At 34.4% G+C, this 26152-nt stretch overlaps 2 protein-coding genes across 4 annotated transcripts in view; one reads left to right on the forward strand and one right to left on the reverse strand.

Annotated features, from left to right (window-relative positions):
• The window catches only part of LOC125062216 (tetratricopeptide repeat protein 39B), a 70224-nt gene extending 59589 nt beyond the window's left edge, over window positions 1-10635 (reverse strand). The window contains exons 1-2 of one of the 2 annotated variants that reach the window (XM_047667981.1): window positions 10511-10635; window positions 10374-10387 (exon numbers count right to left, since the gene is read on the reverse strand). The gene's annotated coding sequence lies outside the window, so the exon portion shown is untranslated. Of the gene's footprint in view, window positions 1-10373 lie in introns of both variants that reach the window. The other variant, XM_047667980.1, reaches the window with a different exon arrangement.
• A 191-nt stretch (window positions 10636-10826) lies between these two features.
• Window positions 10827-25234, forward strand: LOC125062218 (zinc finger protein 271-like). Of its 2 annotated transcripts, none has more exons than XM_047667982.1 (15): window positions 10827-11580; window positions 12036-12182; window positions 12411-12510; window positions 13195-13263; window positions 14152-14291; window positions 14867-15002; window positions 15387-15490; window positions 16419-16499; window positions 17598-17791; window positions 18571-18732; window positions 19643-19744; window positions 20592-20752; window positions 21357-21440; window positions 22256-22434; window positions 23362-25234. In XM_047667982.1, exons 1-15 carry the CDS (start codon window positions 11446-11448, stop codon window positions 23476-23478), a joined length of 1911 nt encoding a protein of 636 aa, XP_047523938.1. In that variant the 5' UTR covers window positions 10827-11445; the 3' UTR covers window positions 23479-25234. The 2 variants fall into 2 exon arrangements, with proteins under 2 accessions (XP_047523938.1, XP_047523939.1); XM_047667983.1 differs by having other exon boundaries at window positions 11466-11580; window positions 12040-12182.
• Window positions 25235-26152: the final 918 nt, after the last annotated feature.

The following is a 26152-nucleotide window of genomic DNA, read 5'->3' on the forward strand; positions in this document are numbered from 1 at the left end:
AAGAAAACTGTTCGTGACAACTCACCAAATGATACCAGACTAAATGATACAAGAGCTATAAAAAAGGAAATTTTTGGTTAAAATTCTTAAAAGGTAAATTACATGTATTGGAATATATTCTTTACTCCTATTTGTAGAAAATGGATTTGATTATATATTTATAACGTGTGCGATGTGGGGGCTGGTCGTTGATAGGTTAACTACAGTGGAGGGGTCTCATATTAATTATTATAGTCATTAAAATTCGCTTTGAAAGCAAACGGCATGTTTCAACAAATATACCAATATTCATTTAAAGTACATTTAATTGAATCATAACCCGAAAGTAATTGGGAAAATATCGTTTTTATTTTATATACAATATTTTATTTTGCATACATAGTAAATTATGCCCGCATTTTAGCAAACTTATTCATATTTATACCAAGGTAACCAAAATTTAATACACAATCATCGTCTATTTATAAACACTTGCTTACATACCTTTCCTTTTCCTAAGAAACGTGAGCTCATTGTACTTTTGAAGTTTATTTTTCGTTGTGGCTTATTACATAATACCAAATGAATGTATAACATAAAATATGTTATATAATAGGATTCAATTCGCAATATTTAAAATATCAGGAAAATGAATTTGCGTTTTGGTCGAACTTAATAAAATCTTACTATTTTAACATGTCTGTAGGCGACAGTTTCTAATTACTAGCTCGCTTTAAAACGATTTAGATCTAGAAAACTGTTACAGAGCTCGGGCGCTTTATAAATTTGACGTTTGCATTCCAATCATCTATCGGTTTACCGATGTTTAAAAATAGCGTATATTATCATTTAAAATTTATACTTTTCCAGATTTTACTTGATGTAAATGCGTTTTATTCCCAGTCAAATCCGATATATATTTGTGATCGCTTACCTATCGCTAAGTCTTAACTCTAAATTTACTTAGAGTTCAGAACTTCAAGAGTTTGACTGAATACAGTGTAAAATCCATAGAACGTCCTTCGATAAACCTAAAGCGTCGAAATCCCTCGTCTTTGGTTGGTTTAGCGTGTCTTCCATACAATGATAGACTCTATTATAGGTAGTATTACACCCACCCTCAATAAAAAAAAATGTGGCGCTACAACCACTAATAGGTCTTGGCCTCAGATTTCTGAATCTGTTTCATGATCATTTTTAAATCTAAAAGGCAAGTAGGTAGCCTTCGACTTTTTGGGTCTCAGACATGTCGGTTTCCTCACGATGTTTTCCTTCACCGTTCGAGCGAATGTAAAATGCGCACATAGAAAGCAAGTCCATTGGTGCACAGCCGGGGATCGAACCTACGACCTCAGGAATGAGGGTCGCACGCTGAAGCCACTTGGCCAACAACGCTCCGCCCACCCTCAATAACGACAATTAATAATATATAATAAAAAATCTTTTTAAGTTGGCGAAATTGGTTAAAACTGCGGAACTTTGCACGTTTCTTTGTCGCTGTTTTGACCGAAATAAATTCGACTCTCGGTATCATACGTACCGAACTTTATAAGAAATCCGTTCTTTTGTTTACAAATTGGGATTGCTTGCACGTGATTTATCACGAAGATGCCTTAATATCGCAAGATATGAACAGAAAAAGTAAAATGCAACACATTTGCTGGTGCACTAAAAGCGTTAGCACAGCGTTCAAATAAGAATTGATTTTTATGTAATTACTAACACTAGTCTGAAATAAACTTTTCCTTTTTCTAATACAGATTTTTCTTCTTCCCATTTAACGCCAACTCTTTGTAACGTCAGAATATGCACAGTCCCTTTGAGTGTCGTTATATAGAGTTTACACTGTATTTAATTCGTGTGTCTCGGTGTGAAAAATTACAGGGGGCATTGTGAGATTCTTCAAGATGTTCACGATATTTCACCTTCCCGTTTAATACAAAATTCATGGCAGAGCTATTGAATGTTTATTGAAAATGTTTACTAATTGCAAGTTCAAATAAAATAAACACGCCAGAGTAGTGCGGTAACCAGAATGTTATTACGTGTGAACAAAACCCCGTCAAGGGAGAATTTCTGTCGCTCAGTAAGGAGATCTAATTGAGTACCAATCACGGGGGGGAGGGAATCGCATATGTAAAGTTGTTTAATAGAAATGTGACGCCTCCCCCTATTCACCCACCCCTCGGATCACCCGCTGCACTTGCAAACGGCATGCTTCCCTTTGTTAGATTTAGGGAGTTGGTCCTTTGATATTTCAAACATTCCATATCATAATCGCGATAGATTGCGAGTTCTTGCATGGTTTTTTGAAATATGAAGTATATACGTATTCGTTTGTTACATACGGTGATATATTATGAATTAATCCAGTTATAAAAATAAACATGTTCGTGCTATCGAACATTAAGTAACACTATGGAAGTATCCATTTAGGTATAAAATATTAAGCGATATCGATTGGTGAGTTTCTTGCATGCAACTATATATCAATAAGTCTTTCAACTGCATTAAACGTTGACCTTATTCCCTACCGATGGTGTAGACAATTAGACAGACAACAGCTGTTGATAGACACATTCATTATTTGAATTTCAGATACAATTGTTAATTTAATTTTAGTTGTTTTACTTTGAAACGAATACTAAAAAAATATGAAACCTTATAAGGTACGACACGTGAGCTGGGACGTCACGTTTTTCTTTAGATCGCTGATTGCAAGACACGATACCAGCTAGTTCTAACAGGAAATTTATGAGGAAATTGGCATGGTTTAGAAGAAAAATCAACATTCGTCATGAACTGCGCACTTCTACGGTATCGTAGTTCCCTTTTATGCGTTTTCTCAGATACCTACGCATTATAGCCTAAACTCATTTCATTCCGTAGAATTTTGACAAGTATCATTTTTTGACATGTCAGAGATTTCAAACCTTTTTCGTCGGGCACATTTTTCAATTTCAATACGTGTATGAACATCTATACATACATTTTATTGTAAATACTTAATATCTAAATACATTATATCCATATATCTACATATATATACGGAGATTGTATATTTATTTATTTGTCCGCATACGAAATATTTCAAGATTTGACGTAAAATCTTGAAATCTCTTATTATCTTGAAATTTTACACGTGTACAGGGCTGACAAGTCCTAACTCCATTGGCATTTATTGAAACTGACTGCATCTCAAAAGCCTCTAGGTCTTTAAAATTAATCTAAGTTTTAATAAAAGTTTAATTGCGTTAATCAAAACGGATTCTCCGACTTTGGCTATCGTTCTAGATGCTTCCTTTGGCCACGGTATCAAATATATATATATATAGCTTCGAGGTCCTGGATTGTGACAAATTATCAAAGGCTAAGAAAAAAATTATAAATTGCTCACCAACTTTTTGGTTTAAAAAAAATCAAAATACGTTTATTCAATTTAGATGTGTCTTAGGGCATGCTTATTAATGTCAAAAACATTAACAATTCGCGAAAGAGCAAGACTACGCCATCCGTTCGCAAAACTACCAGGAGGCCTTGTTCTGAGAAGAACGGGGAAGAAACTCAACAAGTTTAACCCTTCCTCTAGATTACAATTATTCAAAGGAAAATGTCATAAACCACAACGTCATTAAAGTTACATAGGTAAAAAAAAATCTGTTCTGTGATTTACCACATGAATGTGTACATACATGTATTACATTCATATTCACAACACTTCAAAGATAACTAATCAAATTATAAGAATATAATTGGAACTATTGCCAAGCGTTTTTATCTTCTAGGTAGTCATTGACTTTGCACATTTGAATCTGTTTAAAGGCAGTTCCAATATTTCACTAGGAATCATATTATAGCAGCGTATACTTAGCCCCATAAATGAAGTATTTATTTTCTGCAACCTGTAAGACGGCTGGAAAAGTTTTCCCTTATTTCTTGTATTCCTATTGTGAATGTCACCGTTCTTTAAAAGATAACTAATATTACTACGCACAAAAACGATACAGTTGTAAATATATTGGGAAAAATATCGATTTTCTTGAACATATTTCTATGTAAAGTGCCTCGTTTCAAGCAATAAATTGACCAAATAGCAAGATAAAAATAGATTGTGTATCTGCTGCTTTTCCCCATAAAAGAATTCCATACGACATAACGCTGTCAAAGTAACTAAAATATACTATTCAGTTTCCTCGTCTGTGAGTTGCCTAATTTTCCTAATAGCGTATGCCGCAGAACTAAGCTTGTCGGAAAGTTTAGTGATAACTACCTCATACTATTCAATAACTACCTCGGAGCAATCCGGCTTGCCTTAATTAGAACCCCGTCTATGACTACGAGTGTCTGACAATCTACAGTAGAGCCACCAGAGTTATATGGTTGAGGGTCGAAGTATTGAACGGTGTAACTGGAAAGCCCCATCCAGATTGAAGGTTAGCCGCTAAGGCCGCGATTACGAAACCGGTGTGTCAACTATACACCCCTAGCCGAGTTAACCGATCTCGCAATCGACCGACCGTTTCGAGGAACTCGTGAATTGCAAAACGAGATTCATGGAGATAATAAATGTTTACATTAAAGAATTCTTTCGGCACCAATGCATTATCTTTAAAAATAGTACCCACATGTCATGACGATGTTAACGTAAAATTGTAAACACCGTTAGATTGTAATCTATCTCGCGAGATTATAAACTGTCGAAAGATTGTGAACCTCAGCGTACAGCTTACAATTTAACGTATTATTATTGGGTAGATTGTACTACACTAACTTAGTTATCATTCAAACATCTTTGGTCAATTACAGATTAATTTTACTTCCCAACAATTTCATATAACTACCGAATAATAATACGTTAATGTGTAAGCAGTTCGTTGAGGTTCACAATCTTTCGACAGTTTACAATCTCGCGAGATAGATTACAATCTAACGGTTTTTACAATTTTACGGTGACAACGATATAAAATACATTTGTAGACACTTTTCTTTTCTAAAAAGTGACTGACAAGGATTACCTTCAAAGATTATGGCAAAAAAATATGTGAGGCTATCAGAAGTCGCGCGGAGTAAGTGGCGAATTAGGAACCACTTAATCCATGACGCTCTAGGCAAATTCCTTATGTTGAGGGCAAAGGTGCGCAGGACACAGCCCGCGTGTTGGAGCTTTAAAACCATATTAAAACTGTAATTGCAATACCTGTGAAAAGTTAAAATGCTTTCAAATTCTCCGTCAAATGCTTTCCGCTCTCGGTAATTTCATTATGTCGAGGATGACGTTGCCAGTTGTAGGCTAGGCAAAATAACTAAAAAAATAACAGACTTGAAAACATAGAAAATGTAATAAGTTTTCTTTGAAAATTTCATCCCTTCCGAACAAACACCATGGCCAAACTTTTTTCTTTTGAAACTTTATTTATTTTCTTTATTAATTTCTGTACAACATATAATTATTATAAGCAACGGTTTAAAGGTTAAAATATGCGTTGTGATATAAAAAGCATTTGTTGCATTCTTGTCTTATCATTGTTATCTTTTCTAAAGCAACGTTAAGGAATAATAAAAGAAACGGATCTTACTTCGAAGGGCAAGTGGGCAGCAGCTTGTATAAATTTAAAGATTATGTAGAATTGTATGTAGTTTAAAAAAAGTTATATTAAGCGGCCCTGTACTACATAACTATGAGAGAAAAGGCAAGGTGAAAGGTCTGTTATTCCAGTTTACCTTTACTGCAACATTGCTTTATTTATTTTTTAATTGCTTTAGTGACAGCGGAGACATAAGTAATAACCTAACGATGTTTATATAAAAATAAATAAACCGAAAATTCTGATTAAAGTGTGATGGGGCCACAGATAAGCAGAAGTCCGTGATATCATCTACGGAAAAATGTCAAGATTTTAATATTGCGAATATTCGCTATAATTTATTTTACCTCTTTAGAACATTAACAATTTAGTGTAGATAAGATTTTTTAATTTCATATTTCCAAATCCTAGAATCTTTAATCTGTAGATAGCATTAAATCGGCGTGTGTACTGTTTAGCCATTAATATCACGCACTACATACTAAGACATGTCGGTTTCCTCACGATGTTTTCCTACACCGTTCGAGCAAATGTTAAATACGCACATAGAAATAAAGTCCATTGGTGCACAGCCGGGGATCGAACCTACGACCTCAGGTATGAGAGTCGCACGCTGAAGCCACTAGGCCAACACTGCTCTACTATGGTTAGACACTATAAATCTAGCTCTTTATACGCGTAAGATTTACAAATTGCGAATTATTAGCTTAATGTATAAATAGCGGTAACTCAAATAAAATGTATCAATTTATTTACGAATAATCTTACGTATTAAGTATACATTAGGAGTCTACCTATTAAGTTTTAAAGTATGCTTTTAAAACATACTTATGTTTACTATGTATTTCCTATGTCAGCCCAATACAATTATAACAATGAATTTCCTCTTTTATGAAATTTTATATTGACCAATGATGTAATTTGTGGTGTCTCTTACTTCTGAACATATTTTTAAATTTTAATTTTCGCATCCCATATCAACATTCTTTATATAATTTCGCATCCTATTCAAAGCTTGGCAACCTAGCCTACGCCACACTCCGCCCAGGTTTAGAGGTGGAAGGATTTTAAAAGCGCCATCTCGCGGCAGCTTTTTAGCATTTCGAATTATTATGTAATCATTTCTCATTTTGATACAGCTTTGGACATCTAACGTCAAAATTCGTAATTGCTACAGTTTTCTGATAGCAGTTGTTTGTCTATTTACTTTTAATTGTTTTTGGTGACAGAACCATCACAGAGTACGAAATGGCCATAAAAATATCTAATCACTAATCCTCTCCATAGATCGTCCCGGTACTTTTAAAGCTACTAACTTTTTTTATAATAATAATTACTTATAATTAGATTTGTGCAGATAACAACGATCAAAATGGCTACTGTTTCTTGACTTTCGTTCGTTTATATTGTTTTAAATAAATAATATTTAATTGAAAAGAAAATTTATAATAGCAGCTTGCTGTTACGCTTTCCGTATATAATATTACGTACCCGGCGTATTATTTTACAAAATATGAGTTAGAGTGAGTGATATTTCATATGTAGCATTAATTATGAACTAAAATAATCGCTAAGATAATAATGTCAAAGATCAGATACATAATATCAAAAATAACATTTCTGAAATAAACATGCCACACTTTACATTACATTCACACACCTATAAATATTTAAAAAGCGGTTCCTGGTGCTGCTGCTTTTGATGAAGCGAAAAACGCGGAGAACGACATCATATTGATACTGAAACCTAATCATATTTTAATCTGGGAGCACAGTAGGACGCAAGACGAGCTAACCGCAAGGCAATATCTATTTTAATCAAAGACCTTCGTTTTTTTCTTTAATCATAACTTGGCTTTTATACCAGGTAAACAATTTTCTAGGGATATGATATCCACAGTTGACTTCTTAAAAAAAATATTACCCATGGATATCTATACCCATAGAAAAGAGTAATCTTTGTAACACCGTACAACCGTACAGAAATTTCGTTACTACAAGAAAGAATAGTTATTGTAGTGAAATGGCGTAGCTACGAAGTAAGGACTTATTAAGCTAGGGCGTAAAAAGTTGAAAGTTGGATACATGACATCTGGGCCCGTACACTGTAACGTCCAATAGGGATAGCGCACAGATCCCAACCTTTGTTCAAGCATGTTCGATGTAGTTCTCCCAATATCCGTAGCGCTGATGTCGCGCCGAAATAAAGCTCCTTATTGGGAATAAGATCGCTGTACAGTGTACTCTGTAGGTATGCTATGGAAGTTACAGAGTATGGGCACTCATAAGTTATGGGCGGAAAGAGAATATCGTCTCGTCCTGTTAATATTTTAATATTAGTGCAAAAAATGGTATTTTAGTTACGTGGCGTAAACAAAGTAATAATTACATAAAATCTATACGTAGTTATCTATAGTAAGCGTAGTTGTATAGTTATTATATTGCTACCAAATGGGCCCTACGGACAGGGCCTGATTAACCCTTAGGCTAATTAGGCTGCAGCCTAGGGCGCGACGATCTAGGGGTCCGCGGGCGCACTGAAATCGTGTCTTCGCTAGCATCACCTCCTGCATATTTCAACTAGACCGAGCCAAAACACTAAATAAACAGTGAACTGGATGTACAAGCAGATGGCAAATTTTAGTATCGATGGTACTAAAAATTTGTCAAAAACTCGAAAAAAAATCAAAGAAAAGATCAAAATATGTTGTGCCTTTGGAACTCTGTGCTCGTAAAGTTTCAAATCGTTAGTACACAGCTACAAGCAAGTTCTGGTGATTTATCTGACGTTGTTTCTCTTTATGAGACATTGCTTATACGTTGCGTGACGAAAAAGAGTTTAAAAATTTTGAATAAGAGGCAATCAAGAGATGCGAAGTGACCACTTACAAAAATCATAATACAGTAAACACAACGTTTGGTTTGTTATGGTAACTGTATGAACTAGACAATAGTGGATTTATTAGAAGTAAAGCAAAGGAGTTAACACAACTAACTAAATGATTTAGGAGAAACCTTTGCAGAAGAATGCGTCCATTTGGCACAGTTTTGAAAATATGACACTAAGACCTATATTTCTGCCAGAACCCCAAAGGGTCTGTTGCAGTTAATAGAAAGTTTTAATATTTCAGATATGCTCCCGAATGTGGAGATAATATTAAGATTTTTTTGACAATGAGTGACCAACTGCAGCGGCGAAAGGTCTTTTTCAGCACTTAAAAGAGTAAAAAGTTACTTGCGCTCCACACTCCGCCGTCAGAAAAGTGACTTTTTACAATCTATTAATTTTTGAAAAATTGTGGAAAATTTTGATAACGCCAAAGCAAGAAAAATGCCTTTTGTATAAGCAAATAATAATTTAGTACTTAATTTTTTTAACAGTTGGCAAAATGTTTCACTTATTTGATACCTCTCGTCTTTTTTAAAGACAATAACAGAAGTGTAAATATTTTAAAAATAACTTAAAGTCGAAGCAACATCACACACTAGATGACCACGTATATGGTTAATAGCCACAACAACTAAGATGTCCATAGAAACTAAGCCAATAGGAGTAATGTGGCCAAATACGACATTGGTTTGGTTTCCAACTTGGAAGCCTGTCATGATTTTGGTCGTATAATTTGTGAGGCCTTTATGTACGGTCAGCTAAAAATGTTTACAAGTCGTGCAAATGATAGGACAGCGTTTGTTTCGCTTGCAGATCTATAAATTTTTATAGATAGTATGAACCATGCTAAAAATTTCACACTAGTAAACAAAGTCAAAACTAATATAAGTACTACTTTTTAGACCGGCCATAATACACCTGTCACCTGGCGGGGGCGCATCCTGATAAAATAGCCTAGGGCGGTCAGAACTCTTAATCAGTCTCTGCCTACGGATTAACCCGCGTTAATTTGACATCCAATCCGCGCGTGGGACTTTATAATATTATATTTATGATAATTATTTAGTTGCAGAGTTATTAAAATTAAATGCGATATATTATATTTATTTGAACTAGAATTATTGCCGTAAAACACCTTCGCAAATAATTAATTTTACAACAAAATAAGGTTATAATGAGTCCATTTTAATAGATATACATAATAGGCTGAAGCAGCTCAAGCGGAGTGTTTTTTTTTTACAGAGGAAAAATTCAATTATAGAAAATTCTTAGGTGCCTTTCACCATTTTTCTTTAATGTCTAGGAATAGATAGGAAATAATATGTGTCCCATTTTTTGTAATTTTTGATACATTGTATTTTGTAATATTGTAATGTTATATAGATTCAATTGTATATGTTTGTATATGCTTCAGAGATTAAAGTTATTAACTTAAACGAGAGCTGTAGAATGTAATTAATTTAATTTTAAAAAAAATTTATGAAACAAAAACTGTACTGATAAAATCCATTAAATATGTATATGGTCTAACTACTTTTTTGATATCATATATTTATAAAATAAAGATTATTTTTAATACCTATCTTTAAAAGATTTACTACTTCATGCACACACAAATCACAAACACAGAGTTTTAGTATTATCCATAGTAAAAAAATGGGCTTCCCTGATGGAATAGTACTTAACTACTTATTTGTAACAACTACAATTTTGTTTTATAAATAAGGATTTTTGAATTAGAAAAAGGAACATATTCATTTTATCACCCTTAAATATTTGTTCGTACTCAACGGTTAAAAGAATGGAAGAATAATAAAATAAAGATCTGGATCTTAATAATTAAAACGAACTTACCTTTGTTCAATATTTCTACAAACTATAGAAGCTTAAAAATGGAGAGATTTAATGTATGTACTTACCTCTGAAAAGCAAGCTGCGAAGTAAAATAATTTCCAAATAATTTACATTCAAATAAATACTAAGAGTCTGATGATTCTAAAATTCTGTGTATTATGTAAGTCCATTCGGTAGTACAATTAAATGCACATTTACTCACAATATAAATTTAAATCACACTTATCACTAACTAATCGCGCCAGCTCAGCAAGAGAACTAAATAGAGCCAAACTTTTGAAACTTATCAAAACAAAACTTTCACACGAAGGTGCTAAAGTAATAAAGACCTTAACATCAATATGACAGTTCGACTAAGTTAATTGAGAACTGACATTTGTTAACCTACGCTAAGAACGTACAGATAACAAATGAGGCACTATAAGGAAGTTTCCCTTTAGAATCTGATAAAATGTTAAAATAATTTTAATAATAGATTTCTAAACTTCATAAAAAGTAGTTTACAATGTTAATTAGTATTCAGTGCGGTAAAAGAACTAGGACCTGAAACAAAAACACTTGTTACAGGCTCGACTAGGTCCTGGGGTCTTGTCCGGAGGTGTTAAACTTCCGGTTAATGGTGACCCCCAAATAGGCGACCGGTGTCTTCCACGGCACGTCCCGGTCCAGGAAACATAGGGATGGAGCGGAGTGCGAACGAAGGCGTTCGCCTGGCCCTGTATCATGGTTGGGTTTGGCGCCAGTCAGCAGTCTCCACGTCTTGTTCAACCACTCTGTCAGGAGACAGGTGTCCTCCTCCCAGGGCCATACAATTCGTTATTTGTATTTTATGTTCTATTATTTTAGCTGAAGTTCTTGTATCCGTGAGCCTCTAATGAATTAAAATTAGACCTAAAGGTATGGGTTTGGGATATTACACCAGGTCGTAAAATATCAAAAAAAATAACACTTATTAAATGACGTCTACTGTCACTTTGACTGAATTTTAAAGCCAAATCGAGTGTGTTTTGTGTTAGCAATTTTAAACAAGGTTTAATATTGATTTCGGAAAGCGTTTCTAAATAATTATTAATGTAATTGTAGTATAATGTTATAAGGGTCATTTTTAAATTTTAATTATCGACTAGACACGTAAACATGGTTTCAACACAGGTTAAAGTCGAAGAGTTATGTCGAACATGTCTTACAAAGGAAATTGAGTTAATTTCTATGTACGAAGTATATTCAAATTCCACTTTGGAAAACATTATATCCACGTTAACTGGGATAAAGGTAATTAAAAGTTATTTAGTACTATATTTTTAAGGATGTTGTCAAGCATTGCGAATAGCTTGGTCGCGACGACTTTATGCGAAATATACACTCCTTTGCTAATTCCTGCTGCTGCTGCGTTAATTTAAGTTAATTAATGACTGATTTACAAATATTGTCACGAAATTTGTACAATTTATTGCTTGTGACTGTCATTCATGATGTTGTACGTTCGAACCCGGCGGTGCACCAATAAACTGTTTGGTAACATGTATGGTGAAGGAAAACATTGTGTGGAAACCAACATACCTGAGACGCATGGGTAACAAATGCTGACCAAGAGCTGTGGCATTGCAGGGTGTTTTTTTGTATAATTTTATACCAAATAACAAATTCCACAGTCACCTCAAGAATCTTTTTCTATATACACAATTTACTTATACATAAATGTTTAAATGACCATGTCTGTGATCTAGATAGAAACGGGTGATGGCTTTCCGACAAGCGTATGCTATGTGTGCAAAGAAAAAGCTACAAATGCATATGATTTTAAACTACAATCTATACAAGCTGACACCAACCTTCGTAAAAGTTATAAGAAAACAAAGCATGAAGAAAAAGTGGTAAGGATTAGACTTATCACTTTTATTTGCAAAACTGTACTAGTTCAAGGTTAATTTTGCATTCCTGGTTAAGTACAATGTTAACGTCGGAAAAATTTAAAATTATGTAACATAATTGTAAATTTATAATAATACAAAACTTCATTCGGTAAATAAGTGTTTTCTTTAAAAGTACAATATTGTAAAGATCTGTTATTATCTTTTTATTTATATTTGTCATATTTTCAGTGTGAAGATAAGTTTGTAAAAATGGAACATGAACCTGATGATGACTTCATGGACTCTACAGATTTTGAGATTGAGTTTACAAATGACTTTGAATCTTTTGGTATGTACCTTGAATACCTTTACATAATACTAAATAAATTGAGAATTACAAAAATTATAATTGTATGGTCCCTGGATTAGGAGAATAATTTAAAGTATGAATGTAGTAAATTTGATATTTACACTCACTCACTCACAAACAATATAATGTTGCCTATAAAATGATTATATGAAAATATCGTAACTTCTTAGTAAATCAACACTGTCAATAGTTGTAGCATCTAATAAACTAAGCCTAATATTACTATTAATTATTTAATATGACTATTATGTAGATGTCATGCCTGTAGTATTAATATTTTGTAGAATTGGTTCCAATGCTTGGCCATTCAAAATGATTAATGTTATTTTGGTTAAAAATTAAAAAAAAGGTTAAGGTAAACATAACTTATAGTACTCTTTTTAATATTATTGTTAAAATAAATCATCAGCGAAAATACGGCTCCGAAGCTTTAAAGCTTATCTCAAGAAATAATCTTGAGTAATGTTATAATTTTAACTCAAAGAATACTATAAAGTATGACCTCTGTTTAATTCAATTTCTTGTATATTTTTTTATGTTTAAGCATTATAGGATGTAAATACAGTATCTAATACACAGCTTTTAATTTTTTTTTATACATGTTAAATGGTTAAAATTATGCATACATTTCTTCCAAACTGAAATTTAAAATTTTCATTTCAGACAACATTAAAACTGAAGCAGAGACAAATATCAATGAAAAAAAGAAAACAGATAAAAATCCAAGTATAGGTAAATTCACTTCATACATACTATTATGTTCCAGGAATTGAGAAGCTCTTTATTTTAAGTGAAAATACACATTTGAGGGGTAGTTCTTTAAAACTTAAGACCACTCAACATAACACAAATTCCCTAAAGAACTTTCTCCCAAACCGAGTAGTGGCCGACTGGAATAGGCTTCCGGAAAGTGTAATCAGTGCACCATCTTTGAACTCATTTAAAAATCCAAACACATATCAAAAAAACCTTAATGTGTAAAGGTTACTACACAGTCAATGACTACCTGCAAGATAAAAACGCTTGGCAATAGTTCTAATTATATTCTTACAATTTGATTTGTTATCTTTGAAGAACACTTCAAGGATAACAAATCAAATCAATTTTTATAACATATGAACACGTGTGTAATGGTGAATGTGGTAAATCACAGAACAGTTTTTTTTTTTTTTTTACTTATGTAACTTTAATGACGTTGTGGTTTATGACATTTTCCTTTGAATAGTTGTAATGTAAAGGGAGGGCAAAACTTGCTGAGTTTCTTGCCCGTTCTTCTCAGAACAAGGCCTCCCGGTAGTTTTGCGAACGGATGGCGTAGTCTTGCTCTTTCGTGAATTTTGTAAACGTTGCTGACGATTCATAAGCATGCTCTAAGAAGCATCTAAATTGAATAAACGTATTTTGATTTTGAAATAAATTTCATAGTTTCTCCAAATCTCAAAATACACGCGCATCAGTTTATTAAGCTGCTAGTGTGTTTTTATACATAATAATAATACTGAGTATTTAATATAACGATAAATATACTAGTGTTCTGATATTAAGTTTTTTTTTTCAAATATGATTTTGTACTTGTTATAAAGAACATTAAAAGTGTCTATGTAAATCTATTATTGACAGATAAAGACGGTGGCACATATTGTCCTCTTTGCGCCACAAGCTTTCTAAACTCAGATGGTTTGACAAGTCACATGTGGGAGCATCATGCTGACATTATGGGTCCTAAAAAAAGGGGCCGTCCCAAGAGGCTTGGCACAACGGTATGTTTTATGTGGTCTTTATTTTTCAACAAATTTTATCTCTAGCAACTCATTTAGAATAAACTAAGCTTGGGAATATGTCGGGAAAGTACTAAAATATAAAAGGATAATAAACGGATTAGATATATGTTGTGTATGGACCCTTTATTATAGCCACGACGCCAATAAATGCTTAGATTTGGTGGCCGAAAGTGTAGAAAGGAAAAAGTTCTTTACGCGTTAGCCTCTTAATACCTGTAGTGACATCATATTCACTCACACAATAATATTGTACTTGTGTGAGTTAAAACCGTTTGCCTTGTTTGTAACGTTCGCTAGTCTAGATCCTACCAGTGTACTTATTGCTGGTAATAAATTATATATATCTATACCCTGAAGACAAAGGTAGGACATAACTATTATTGACTTCATCAAGTTCTTACTTTGGTTACCCCGAAAAGAAAACGTAACCTTTTGAAGAATTTCAATAATGCGGACAGCACCAACAACGAATCTTCAGATTAAATCTTAAGGGGTGGGAAGTTACGTTCAGTAACGTGGAAAATAAACTTTCAGCTTCGTTTAATCTTTTTCAGGCGATTCTTAATAAACTCTCGGAAAATGGTGTACACGTCAAGTGGGTGACAGACATGAAGTTCAGCTGCACCTTTTGTTCGCAGCAGCTAAGGTCAAAGGACGATTTAGACTCGCATGTGAAATCTGATCACGCAGGTAGATATTCAAGAACCACTTTTGTCTGATTAAATGTTTAATTTGAGTGATTTGGCTTTATAAAGGCGTCCAAAATTCCATCCAGTATTTGTTGGACAAATTATGAGGCTTGTTTTTTCTGGTGCGTACTTAAGATATACAATATATATAGTAATAACAGCGTATCACAGTATCACAATTCTTTAAAATGCGGCAACGCACTCGCGAGCCTACTAGCTGTGAGAGTGTCCATACGGCGCTATCACTTAATATCAGGTGAGCCTCCTGCCCATTTGTCCCTGTTCTATAAAAAAATATATCATTAACAAAAAGGTTTGCTGTTATTGTGGAAAATTTAATAAAATCAGACTAGCAAGCTTTGATATAATGATTGACTTATTTCAGATACAAAATTATTGAATTGCTTGTTATGCAAGAAGATGTTTTTGAAAATGGAAGATTTTGAAAAACATAAATGCGGCCAAGACAAGAAAGGGGATAAGCCAGAGGTGAGGCCTTTCTTTTGTTTACTTACATACATATGAACGAATACTGGGTAACATATAAATCTACCAAAAGCAATTTAGCTTACAGATTTAATTGAAGTACCTACTGGGTCGAATATATATTTATATACAGTCAAAATCTGGTTTAACGACATCGAAGAGACTACTCATATTTGGTCGTAAAAACCGATAGTTAACCGATGTTACGAAACAGCCGATGACGTTGTTATTAAGAACCTAATACAATAGAATTCAGCCGGGACCTTTGATTTTGGTCAATATAACCGGTATGTTGTTCTAAACGATGTCGTCGTAAACGGTTTTGACTGTGTATCCGTATCGGTTTAGGAGTATATTATACTCATACATACTGAGAGAATTAGTGTTTAAAACTCGTATTGCCGCATTTCAAACCAACCATCCCAGCCAACACGTAAAATATATGGATAGCTAAATTAATCAGAGTACGTATTGGTCAATTAATTATTTTATAGAATTAATCACTAGGTTCATTTAGATTGTATTTTTTATGGAAGGTTACATAAATAAAAATACAAGCGAATTCTCTCAAACCTTCAGATTTTTTATGGTATGAAATATATAAATAATTTTATACTAACCAGTGCGGCTTACACATTTCATTTTGCGTATTTAGAACATACACTATCGACACTGTCGATGCCTTCCATAATCTATTTTAAATGATAATGCTGTTTTAAATTATCTAATATATACGAAATATTCAATAAAAAAACTTAATTGATATCGGCAATATGCAAAGCTGATGCTAGAAGACACCGTCACCGTTCGACCAACAGCGCGATGTGCGTTCTCACATGAGTCACGTTTATTGTTACAGTTTACAATCTAGCGAGATAATCATCTTATACTTACAATTGTAGTACTATATTAATAGTGATGGGTGTTTTAGGTACAACCCGCCGGTGGTATGAGCAAAGATGTATGTGGAGAGGGGACATTACAAGAAATAATTGAAAAAATTCCCGATACGGTAAGTTTTTAGATTATTTTGATACTGTATTATTCGATATGACACAAAAAGTACGTATTTTTTGTTAATTTTTAATTAATTAAATATTTACAATATGACAATAATATTATAAATAAGAATGTACGGTGTGTTATGCTTCTTCAATGGAAATTTAATTTATTCGTTCGGTATTGTTATGGTGAGATTCAGATGTTATTGTATTGTAAGACTGTCGGAGCAGAGCCAAGGCAAGTTTATACAATCGTATTCAGAAACAAAGGTCAGGTCTGGTAGATTTTCTTTACAAATAACACTTCATTTAATCTTAAAGCCAGATAAAAATTGAATGTATCATTAAAAACACGTATTTTTCCTATGGTACTAAAACATAAATTTGAGAGTGTAGAACTCTAAGGAGAAAATAAATGTAATTTTTAAAATAACTAATAAAATAAAATGCGAAGATTTAATTTAAATATAAATTACATTAAAACGTAGTGATATATTTAAAGTATTATTTGTGTCAAACATTCATTGGTATCTGTATTTATATTTTATTGCCAAGCTTACTCATTAGCATCAGCTTAGAATTTAAATTTGACAAACTGAGCCCAAAAAACTTCGTACATTTCTGTATACAAATATCAACGCAAGTGATGGATACATGGGAGTTATAGTTCGTGCTTAGCTCGTTTGTAAGGCTTGTGTCAGGCACAAAAGTCTAACCCGCTTCCTGACTGTTAAGTTAAATATATTACACAACAAAACACAACTAAAAAAACAACACACTTTTGTTGTTCTTTTTTATATAACAGGGAACAAACGAACAGGATCTCACCCGATGTTAATTGATACCGCCCATGGACGCTAACATTGCCAGAAGGCTCGCAAGTGTGTTATCGGCCTTTTAAGAATTGGCAGCCCCTTTTCTTGAAGTACCATAAGTCGAATTGGTTTAGAAATACTTCACTCGGCAACTGGTTCCACTTAATGGCGGCAAAAACTGCCTCATCAACAACTTGTTTATGATTTATCCTACTACCGTAATTCACTATAATATTTTAACTAGCTTTATCCCTTTTGCACAATCAATCAATCTTTACAAATATTGTTACACAGGAATGTGTCTCGGATATATTTATATGCGATTATTGCGGGTGCGTCTGCGCCGGTCGCGAGGCGATTGCAAGACACAGGGACGATGATCACCCGGAGATGTCCCCGCGATGCTCGCTTTGCTGCAAGACGTTCGCCTCGGTGGCGGCTGCGGCGCGTCATAGGACGCGTTGTACGCATCGAGAACGGTCATTACGGTGAATAATTTTTATTTTACATTTATATAGGTACACTAGCTGCCCCCGCGCACTTTGTTTCTCCTTAATTTGATTTTACTTAGCCTACCTTTTTACATACCAACATGGAAAATTTTGCTATGCTACCCCAGTATGTTCGGTTTTCCGAAATGATTTTTTTAGGTTGGTCAGTGAATTTTTCTCTATATATAAACCTCACAGCTCAAGTTATAAGTTTTAATTAACAAATAAAAAATAGGAGTTAATCGTAGAGGGGTGAAAATTAAGGGTTGTATGTTTTTATTAATGCAAAAAATAGTAAAAGTGTTTTGGGGTGGACACCCCTTAGGGTTTTAAAAGATAGATAGTAGCCGATTCTCAGACTTACTGAATATGCATAAAAAATTTCATAAGAATCGCGAGTGTTCATAAATTGACTATACATTTCAAGAATTTAGTGTATTTGGTTATTTAGTGCGTCGACGGCCTTTTAAGAATCTGTACGCTTCTTAGTGCGTTGTCGGGCTTTTAAAAATTGATACGCTCTTTTAATATTGACTGATTTACGAAAAGATTATAATTCGTCATGTTAAACTACTTTCAGCGCAATTTTAAGCTTTATTTTTATTGTTTTGTCCTTGTATGTATCCTTTTAATTTTTATGTTTTATTGCGTCCAATTGAAAGTATTTTCTCCTCTGTGAAGCAATTTGACTGGAGGCAGGACACTTCTCCAATTGTAGCTTCTATTTCTTTTCATCATCTTGAATAAAAAAAATAAACTTATCTGGTCTTATATAGGTGTGAATTGTGCGCGGCACGTTTCGCCCATGCCGCAACGCTCAACAAACACATTTTGCGTTCGCATCGCGGTCAGCCCGTGCGCGTTCGACCGCCGCTTCCGCCGCCTAATGACCGCGATCCCGCCTTCCGATGCGATATATGTTCAACTAAATTCTGCAGGTTAGTTCTCATGTATATTGTATATGCATAACCTAGTTCTTTTAAATACAAAATGGGAGTTCGTGGTAGCAGGATGAAAAATAAGGGTATGATATGTATGTTGAGGTGGTTTAACCATATAGAACGGATAAATGAGAAGCTGTTTAGTAGAAGTAGGATATACAAGGCAGCCTTACCTGGACCGAATCCACGAGGTACAAGTTAAAAGTACCCATAACCCATGAGCATGCATGGTGAATTTCATGAAAGTACATGAAGCGAGAGATATCAGGAACGTCACAAGTGGAGTTACGGTGGTCAGATACCCTAACTTCGGGAAAAAGGCGTGATAATATAAATAAATAAAATAGAAAAATCAGCAGTGTTGGCCTAGTGGGTGCGTGCGGCTCTAACCCTGTGGTCGTTGGTTCGTTATTGGCTGTGACTCATGGTCATTTCTATGTGCGCATTTAACATTCGAACGTGCAGGAAAACATCATGAAACCGACCTTAGACCCAAAAGTTGACAATGTGTGTCAGGCACAAGAGACTGATCACCTACTTGTCTAATAGAATCACGAAACAGATACAGAAACCTGAGGCCAAGGCCTTAAAGGTTGTACCGCCACTGTTTTGATGTAATTTTATGGAAAATCTTTGGGTTACGAACCTTAACCAAACCGAAGTTTAAACTAGAACAGACCGAAAAAACAAAAAAAAATTAGTTGTGTTTTTTTTTTAAATTTACGTCTAGGATTTTAATGTAATAGAACTGGTACTCTGTTAATCCCAATAGCAATTTCAAATAGTTTTTCAGAACAATCATAAGGCGAAATCCCTACGGGACTATATCGAATTGAGTAAGGAAGTAAAGGAGTGGCAGATCAATGTCCGTAGTACAGTTTAAAAATAAAAACATTTTGAATTTCAGGAAGGATCTCCTCGCGAGACACGCAAAAGTTCACAAGCCGAGCGACAAAGTGTTTGAATGTAATACGTGCAATAAGAAGTTTCACAGGAAATGCAGTCTCAGGTCAATATTAAGTTTTTACACCTTTAATAGAAATCCATATAAAATATGGGTTTAAAAGCATTATCTAGTGAAAAAAAATACAAAATTCAAAAATATTTATTACACATTGTACACTTAAGAACGTCTTTTGAAGTTTTTGTTTTACGTTTGTAAGGAGCTGCAACCATTACACCATGTTCCACATGACATCTTTAGTAATTCATAACAATAAAATAAATTAAAAAGATCAGAAGGAGGCATGGTGAAATAGGAGCACGTACACATTCTCGTGGGAACGTCACGCAAACACATAGTCGAAATAACTAACATCACCGCATATGCGAATTCAAGTACGACCAGTCACCACAAGTAGCACCCGTTCACGAGCATGACGCATGGCCAGCCATCCCAAAAAACGGGGGCCCCCCTAGTAAAATAACTTGTAAATAATTATTGATTTATCAGAAGATATATAATATTGATACAATATCAACTACGAAGTACCAGATCAGGCCGAAAACTAATATCACATGGTAACCCACGCCTTATAACATTTGATTGATAGTTAACATTTACAAGTTTTATACAAGTGTTGTTGACCCCAGGTTGGTAAACTCAATTTCCGCACTTAGACTCTCACTAGGTCCGTTGTTTGTAAAATCCTGGCTAACTAAGTCAGCCTAGCTCCTTCCAGAAGCACCCAAGTCTCCTGAGCACTTCGCAGGCTTCACGGAGTCATGCTACATCTTGCTAAGCGATTTAGCGGGTTCTCAACAATTGAAATAATTTGTGCATGTTCTATAGTTTTTTTTTAATCTTATTAGATATTAGTTATTTATTTATACTCATAAAGGTTTATTAAATTCAGAACACACATGCGTGTACATGAATCTGGCGGGACCGGGGTGAGTACTAGCTCCTGTCTTTGCCTGTACTGCGGCCGGGGCTTCTCCAATTCATCGAACCTCATCGTACACATGCGCAGACATACAGGCGAAAAACCGTATAAATGTGATTTCTGTGGAAAAGGTAAGATACTTTCAGATTTAAACCCGAAATTATTATAAAGCGACGTAGAAACACACGTCTTAAATGCAAATGTTTAAATTTAAACCATACTTTCACAAAAAACACAAAAAATTTCATCAAAATGTATTTTGATAATGATAACATGATAATGTGATAAAAAGTGTCACTGGCTGTGTTCAGTCCAGCATAGGTAATTACATCTTGTGATAAATATAGTATAATAAAATCTATAGCTATATATATATATCGCAGCCAACTAGTTTAATTAACCGTTCAATCTGTTGGTTTAGTTAAGAGGCGTTTCGAGTTTGAGAGTGGCAGAAAGTTGAACTAAATTTGAAGTAACATCTGCCTAGCTGTTTGATTAACTGGCTAAATATCTTTCAGGCCTCTAGTTAAACGGCGCTGTTTAGTTAAGAGGCTATGCTGTTAATGGATCGGCTTATTAAGCTACTTGGCTGCGACATATACGTAAGATTTAAGTGTATTTTTTTGAAGTCTTTTTCATTCTTTGCGTTCCTTTGAATAGCAAACAATGAGGAAAAATGGGTTTTCAGGAATGAAACTCAATGCCCTGAGGTTATATTTACGTATTAAATTTCAGGTTTTCCGCGTTCGTCAGACCTACAGTGCCATAGGCGATCGCATACGGGAGAAAAACCTTGTATTTGCGGCGTTTGTGGGAAAGGTGATTTCAACATTTTAAATAAACACACACAATACGTAAACAAATGCATTAAAAATAAATAGTAATTTATTATTTATGCATTTATTAACTTTTTGTTAATATATCATTTCGTTAAAAGTTAAACCACAACGTAACACATAAAAGAAAAAATACTCGTAGAATTGATGCACCTTTTAAAGTTAGTGAAAAAGATCTGTTTACATTGAATTCTGATTAGTTTAATATTTTATTTTATGCAATTAAATAAAAAGTAGTGAAAGTTAACCACATTATATATAATACTATATCTTCAGTATATGTTACAACAGTGTTTCCTAACTTTTTTGTGCCATGCCCCACCTTAGCCTACCTGAAATTCTTATATTCCCCTATGTAACATACATAATTTGTATACTAAAAAATTGAATTGTTTACTTAAGGAATGTTGATATTAAATTTTCAAAACATAATGAAACATAAAAATTGGAATTCAAATTACAAATAATTTTAATTGGGATTTTTGCTATATTAATTATTTTAATTTAGTGAGATCTTTGCGTTACATGATTGCTGTACAGCGATTTTATATTAGGTTCCAATTTGGTTAGCTTCAGTCTCAAGTCTCCACGTTGTGTTATATCCAGCTGATTTCGATTGCCCCCTTAACATTTAAATTGCCCCCTTGTGGGGGCGCCCCTTTTAGAGAAACACTGTGTTACAAGCTCTTTTATCTAAAATATATGATAATTTTGATATTTACTCCGTTATAATTGCGAAGAATTCGAAATTAAATAAGAATAATAAATAGGATTGCAAATTAGATTTTTTGTTCTCAGGCTTCAGCCGTAGCAACAAGCTCTCTCGACATATGCGCGTTCATACGGGCGTTAAGCCATACAAATGTGTGTATTGTGAAAAGGCGTTTTCTCAAAGCAACGATCTCAATCTACATGTCCGACGACACACCGGCGACAAACCCTACGTCTGTGAGCTGTGCGGCGAGCGGTTTATACAGGTATGTTATGGTCAGAGATTCATTGATATTGATATACATAGTTATTATGATCATGCGTTTACACTTGTGCAGACAATTTTAATTATTTTTTATCTATACTCATATCATCATATCATTCTTTGACATGTCAGATATGGCAAACCTTTTTGGCCGGGCACATTTTTCAATTTCAATACGAGTCTACACATACATTTTATTTGTTACTGAATGTATCCATTTTATTAAGAGCGGTGCTCCACATTAAAAGTGGTTTAACGGCGAGTAATAATTACGTCCCTTTTCATCACCAACAGTAAAAAACGCACAAGTAAATATAACATTTTTTTAAAGGTTTACTAAACCTGGTATTAGTAGAAAGTGATAGTGAGCAGCTAAAGAATAAATAAAGGAATTAAATTTGATTCGATATATTGTTCGAGATATTGAAGTATTTATGATTTTTGTACTAGGTCACTTGAGTAAGTAAATAAAGTAAATATTAAGATTTAACTGTTTGTAGGTAAAACATAAAGAATACGAAGCATTTTATTTTTATTCCGTCAAATGGGTTATGAAATGTCAGAATTCTACGGAATGAAAAATCAGAGTATAGGAACTTCCGAGAGCGTTCCCGATGTTTGTGTATGCAAGTTAGATGCCAAATAAAAAAAAATGAGTCGCGCTGCTACCTTTTTACGTCTGGGCCTCAGATATCTGTTTCATGGTCATTTCTGGTCAGTTTACAGGAAGCACCCAGCTTGAGTACAAAATTGGTTCTGTCAATAAATGAAACAGTGTGATGCCCCACGCCGTAGGGGTTGCGAATTCTCTACTTCTGTTCATGAAGTAAGACCAGATAATAACCAGAATCAGTGGGGTTATAAATAAATTTCACAAAAAACACGTCTGCCATTTAATGAAATAAAAATTACGATTTATTATTTTTAGGGGACAGCACTGCATAACCACCGTCGAGCCCACGGACACTATAGTGAAACAGTCCCACCACCAGCCCCGCCCCCCTACTCCGTCGTGCCCATTCTCCATACATCATCAACTCTGTGAAGAACGGCCAGTAAAACGACATAATCAGTATTACGTATTACAATATTAATTTAAACTTTACGTAATAAGATACTATAATAATTGTATTCATTTTAGCATAGGCATTGGATTTTATTCTTGGTGCAACAGTGCCCATCCTTTTTTATGTAATACTGGCAAACGTATAGAAGGCTCATCTGATGTTAAGTGATACCGCCGCCCATGGACAGTTACATTGCCAGAATTCTCGCAAGTACCTTCAAGAATCGGTACGCTCTTTTCTTGAAGGACCCTGGTTTCACATAGTGGTGGTGCGCGATAGAAACTGCGGATCGTCGAGGTGATACGGATGGTATTTTGTATTCTGCCTTGACGTCCGATGATGAAACTCAGCTGCAGGTATTAGACCATGCGGTAGAAGATGCAGGGAGACTACAAATCTTCACGCACCGCCAAGGGATCAAGCCGCCCGGAAAGTGACTGGTCGTCGACGATTGGAATCGCTATTGCCCTTGCCTTCAGTCAGGCCGCTTAAGCCCCTTAAGGAGTCTTTTTGACGTGACAACAACGTCTTATAATTCGATGGAGCCAGCTGCACGCACGAAAAAACATGATGAATACGGCGTTACCTCCCTCGGAGGCGTTCCATTTAAGGCTTGAAGTGCAAGCTAGAGCGCGGAACGAGCGACAAAGAGGCACAAAAAAATGCAACATCAGTATTTTCTTATGACGTTGTCACGTTCACAACTATCGTCTGTAAACCGACTTTATAGACCACCGACTTTTTTGTTGCTTAATAAGAAGTGATGTTTTACCGCCACTATATATACGTAGTCGTAGAGACTCAGCAGCAGCAGCAGCTCACCTGCCATCAGTATTACAATTTGAAATATATAAATAAAAATCTGTAAAGTCGGTTTACGGACTTTACAGATTTTATCAGAATTTGACGTGAAAATGTCCTAAGAGAACATTGATGAAAAATTTGCTACTAAATATATTTCTACTAACTAAATATATTTCTTACACTCGTTAATTCAAATGCGTCGTCATAAGCCAAACGCTTCGGCCGATCGTGCCTCTCTATCGCTTGTGCCGCGCTCTCGCTTGCGCATGCGCTCAGGCGGAACGTGACATTGAGTCATGTTTTTCCGTGTCACCGCCGTTCACGGATTTTTAAGACGCTATTACGTCAAGGAATATGTATGTTGAATTACAAATTACAAAGCATTTTCGATGATTAGTATCTTTACGGGTCCCGCCTGTTTGGGAGAAAGTTCTATAGGCATTAGTTATTAATTGTATACTTTAGCAGATAGATTTACGCAGATGTTCCGGGTGGACGTTAGTCATAACCTGCTCTTGCTCGCCTAATAATTTATAACTACCACTAACGATGGACGAATAAACGTATCATTTATGACTCCACATTTCATTTAGCGGGTACGATCGCGGTTCAATCTCGTTTGTAGAGCCTTCTTGCGTAGAAAAGTGTCCTCATCGTACTCAGTGTCGCTAGAAGCTTTAATTGTTTCTATTGGTATAGCGTCGTATCCTATAGCTTACTTCTTTTTAAGCTGTTAAATAGGTGCTCTGAGAATGATTGAACCCCTCTCATCATCTCCCAAAATCTTCAAACAGAGACTGACAATTCTTTCAAGTTCAAGCATCTACTTGTGTCACTTGTTTGACCTAACCTATTCAACTGAATCATGTGCTTTTATTTGTTAAGTAAAATTCGTGTTCATTTTTGTTTTGTGTGTATATTTTAGGTGTACGAAATGTTTATTGTTTAAATTCAATTTTATATTGAATAGTTATTACTAAGTAAATCTATTCAAATGTATATAGTATGTTTAGAGCAATGTTTCAAGATTCTTTCTCCAAATAATCACCTATCTGAATGTACACTTGTATGAATAAATATCTTCAGAATTATCTCGATTTTTATTTACCGATAAATTTTCTTTATAGTGCGTCCTGGCTTTTGTAATTATTTTAAAATACAATATGCTGCTTCTTTCGTATGCAAAAGAGAAATTAATTACATTATACATTGAAAGAGTTACTATACAAATTAAAAGTTTCAGTTTTGGTACAAAACAAAGTTAATATAAAATTTAAACAAGAGTGTCTTAATGTAGATAGAACATTAGCCGTGTAATTGTCTGCTTAGATAAATCAGTAATTATTATATGCCATCAGACAAAGACGCCTAACCAAGCGGTCTGGTAAAAATAGTATATTTCATTACAAGTGCGGAAAGCCTGTCATTGCAAAGAGTTTCGACAAATGTCTACCCGAGCCGAGGCGCAGCCGAAGGTGAGGGTTGACAGTCGGAACAAGTTGCACTGACGGTTCCGCACGTGTACTGAACGACTATTTTTAATACAGTTGCGAAAAAATTATGCAATTTAATAAAATAATAAAAAAACAATAAACTCAACTCACTAATCATTTATTTCTTATACAAATTATTGTTCACATATACATTGGTACAGTTTTTTATACTAACTGGAGAAGTTTTAGGTTGCATATTTATTTACTGTTTGAGACAAACAATTATTTATTTCGTATGATTTTTATGTATATTTAATATATAATATAACAAACAACTAAACGCGCAAAGAACATTTTTGGAAAATGGCGCCAACCGTAAAAGAATATAAGCAGATTTTTTTTTTCTTCACCCATT

This window comes from Pieris napi, chromosome Z (assembly GCF_905475465.1).
Source record: "Pieris napi chromosome Z, ilPieNapi1.2, whole genome shotgun sequence".
Classification (NCBI taxonomy): Eukaryota; Metazoa; Arthropoda; class Insecta; order Lepidoptera; family Pieridae; genus Pieris; species Pieris napi.

Coding starts and splice junctions, on each gene's coding strand:
- LOC125062218 (XM_047667982.1), top strand. CDS start 11,446: ATGGTTTCAACACAGGTTAAAGTCGAAGAGTTATGTCGAACATGTCTT. Junction 12,511..13,194: donor AAATGACTTTGAATCTTTTG/GTATGTACCTTG, acceptor TTTTCATTTCAG/ACAACATTAAAACTGAAGCA. Junction 15,491..16,418: donor AGAAAGGGGATAAGCCAGAG/GTGAGGCCTTTC, acceptor TGGGTGTTTTAG/GTACAACCCGCCGGTGGTAT.